Below are 2836 nucleotides of genomic sequence, written 5' to 3'. Positions count from 1 at the left end.
TACTTTTCTCGACAGGTAAGTGCTCCATGATGGGCACCAGTGGTGCTCCCAAGAGGTCCATCCGACCACCGCGACAAAGGGTTAAGGTTCCAGGATGGGCTTCCTTTGATGCCCAACAGCGGGGTGGGGTTCCTAAGGCTGACGTGGTCCCTTTCCCACCTTTTCCTCCAACCTCGTCCTCTTCTAATCATCTCCAGAGAAAGCCAAGTCAGGGTTCTGTTATGGACAAGAATTATCTGAAAGATAGAATGATGTCTCGGCTGTGGTGCGGCACGAAAATATTTCCTTTATGTCTCCAAATTCTAGAGGCAAACCCTGGAAAGGATTTTCTCAATTAATAGAAAAAGTTGTTGTTAGGCCAGAGAAATTGATTGATCCTTATCCTAATACAACCCTGGCTAGCATTGCTATGCTGCAAGGCGTGACAGATGATGCAAATCAGAAAAAAAGTTGCAGTAGAGAAACTGAAGGCCTTGTATGGTTGGGCTGATAAGAACCTGATAGAGGATGTTTTAGTGGTTGTTAATTATGAGTTTGGACAAGCCTCTGCTTCCCTGGAGGCTATGGCTGTGATGACATTGCTGGAGAATTCAAATCCCTCTGATGCATCTGAAGCTGTTGAGAATTCTCTACCTGATCAGAGTTCTGAAGGAGGTGGCCCTCTCTTGCCTGAGTCCTTGGATTTTGAAAATTTACATGTGACATTTTCAATAGGACACATGCCAACTGCTACCCCTGAGCCAGAATGGGAGGAAGATGATGTATATTTGAAACATCGAAAGGAAGCATTGCGGATGCTCAGGTATATTTTGCCAGCCTATTTCCATGAAGTCCATTGAATTTTTTTAAGGTGATCATTACTGATAATTGGGAAGGCATGAACATATATTATCATCGCTTGTTTTCAAGCAGGGTTGCAAATCGACATTCAAGGGAAGCTGAAAGAGCTTATTTGCGAGGCGATCACAACACTGCTAGGAATATTTCTCTAAAATCAAAAGAGGAACATTTGGCTGTATATAAACTAAATGCTAAGGCAACTGCAGGAATTCTTCAAATTAGAAATGAAAAACATAAGGACATTTGGAAGTTAGATCTACATGGGCTTCATGTAGCAGAAGCGGTGCAGGAAATGATTGAATACCATACTTCTGCCCCATCTGGTCCAGGAACAAACCAGCAAAGCAATTTCAATACAGAGCAAAAATCTTAGGGATTATTATCCTGGCGAACTTGGAGGCCATCTGAACTTCAAGTCATAACAACTAAGAAGTTGCTTCACTGTTTCATCTGAAATCAATTGTTGGTTGTTCTAAAAATTTGCAAGATACTGTCACAAGGGAAAATATAGATCAAATTGGACAAGTCCTTATATTGGAAATATGCAAGGGAAAAACAATTATATCAATGAAACTCTAATTTCTTGTTTTGTCTGTTGTCAAATGTTGATGTGACTAACTATAATCTAGTGATGAGCATTGTATGACGTGACTAACTGTAATCTAGTGATGGGCATCGTCTGATTATGGATATCAGATTCCTATCTCAACAAATATACAGTTTACACACTCTTTTTCTATTTTATGCTATATTTGTAAGATTTTGTCACAATCTGCTATATTTGCAAGATTTTATCACAAGGAAAATATAGAGCAATTAGATAAGTCCTTATATTAAAATATGCAAGGGAAGAACAATTGAATCAATGAAAATGCGATTTAAATACAACATTTAACATTAATTACAATCCATATAAATAAAAAACAGTGAAGTATCGTACTGAGAAAAAAAAGCAGTGAAGTATAAATGTTTTTCTTTCATTAAACTTCAAAGCACTTTACTAGTCATTAAACCTGGCCAGATATAAAATCTGTAACTTGTATACCATATAGATATATATATATATATATATATATATATATATATATATATATATATATATATATATAGATATATATATATATATATATATATATATATATATAGAGAGAGAGAGAGAGAGAGAGAGAGAGATAGACAGTCTCCCATAACTGGACTCTCAAATGTATACAACACAAGATAAATCAGTGTTGCAACCACGAAACTATGGTCACCGTGAAAAATCGAAGGACATCAGTTGCAGGTTGTAGAGAAGAGAAGATGGTGTTTGCTCCTCCTCCTGCTGCAACCACGAGAATCATCATAAAATACTTGAAGCCATACATGCTCAAGGTCCATTTCTCCAACAAGTACATCACAACGCAAGTATTTCACACTCCCACCGCCACGGTAGTGTAATGTGTCTGCTCGCAGGAGCAGGTACTTTGCACATCACTGGAGTCCACTCGGGATGTGTCCGCAGCTGGCAAGATCGGAAAAATATTGGGGCAGTGTCTCCTCTTCTAGGACATCCCCGCGGTCTCAGTCTCCATGAAGAGGGAATAGAAATACCATGGGAAGGTTAAGTCCCTCATTGATGGCTTGAGAGACTTCGGTATTCAACTCATCTGAATACGTAAGAATGGAATGTCAAATCCATATGTTTCTCATTCGCCATTTTTAATTTTTCAGGTGGGAAAAAAACCTAAATTTGATCATAAAATTACTCCATGTTTATAGCACTAGATGCCAACAAAATATTTCTGTACATTGCCCAAGGGGTTTCTATTGGTGATATGCCATGCCGGAGTTTGCAGCTGGATAATGTATGTGATGGTTAACCCATTTGGGAATTAGGTTTCTTCATATCTTTATGGGTAAACTATCTTTTTAATTTATTCTTTTCATCATATCTATGACTCACATGAAAATTAAATGGCATCTACTTGGCTTGGCAGTTACAAGTGAGCCTTCCAGT

At 38.1% G+C, this 2836-nt stretch overlaps 1 protein-coding gene across 1 annotated transcript; it reads left to right on the top strand.

The window, feature by feature from the left end:
- Nucleotides 1-428: 428 nt before the first annotated feature.
- On the top strand, nucleotides 429-1213 carry LOC149215969 (uncharacterized). Its single transcript, XM_089389783.1, has 2 exons — nucleotides 429-802; nucleotides 913-1213. Exons 1-2 carry the CDS (start codon nucleotides 429-431, stop codon nucleotides 1211-1213), a joined length of 675 nt encoding a protein of 224 aa, XP_089245909.1.
- Nucleotides 1214-2836: the final 1623 nt, after the last annotated feature.

This window comes from Pinus tabuliformis, chromosome 1_1 (genome assembly GCF_031772625.1).
Source record: "Pinus tabuliformis cultivar Carrire ecotype Pingquan chromosome 1_1, CPIR1, whole genome shotgun sequence".
Lineage (NCBI taxonomy): Eukaryota > Viridiplantae > Streptophyta > Pinopsida > Pinales > Pinaceae > Pinus > Pinus tabuliformis.
Note: the sequence above shows the minus strand (reverse complement) of the source record. Positions and strands in the feature narration are given on the sequence as shown.

What these genes read in the sequence shown, in the direction of transcription:
- LOC149215969 (XM_089389783.1), top strand. Translation starts at nt 429, where the DNA reads ATGATGCAAATCAGAAAAAAAGTTGCAGTAGAGAAACTGAAGGCCTTG. An exon ending in GAAGCATTGCGGATGCTCAG is followed by an intron (nt 803 to 912) that starts GTATATTTTGCC and finishes GTTTTCAAGCAG; the next exon opens with GGTTGCAAATCGACATTCAA.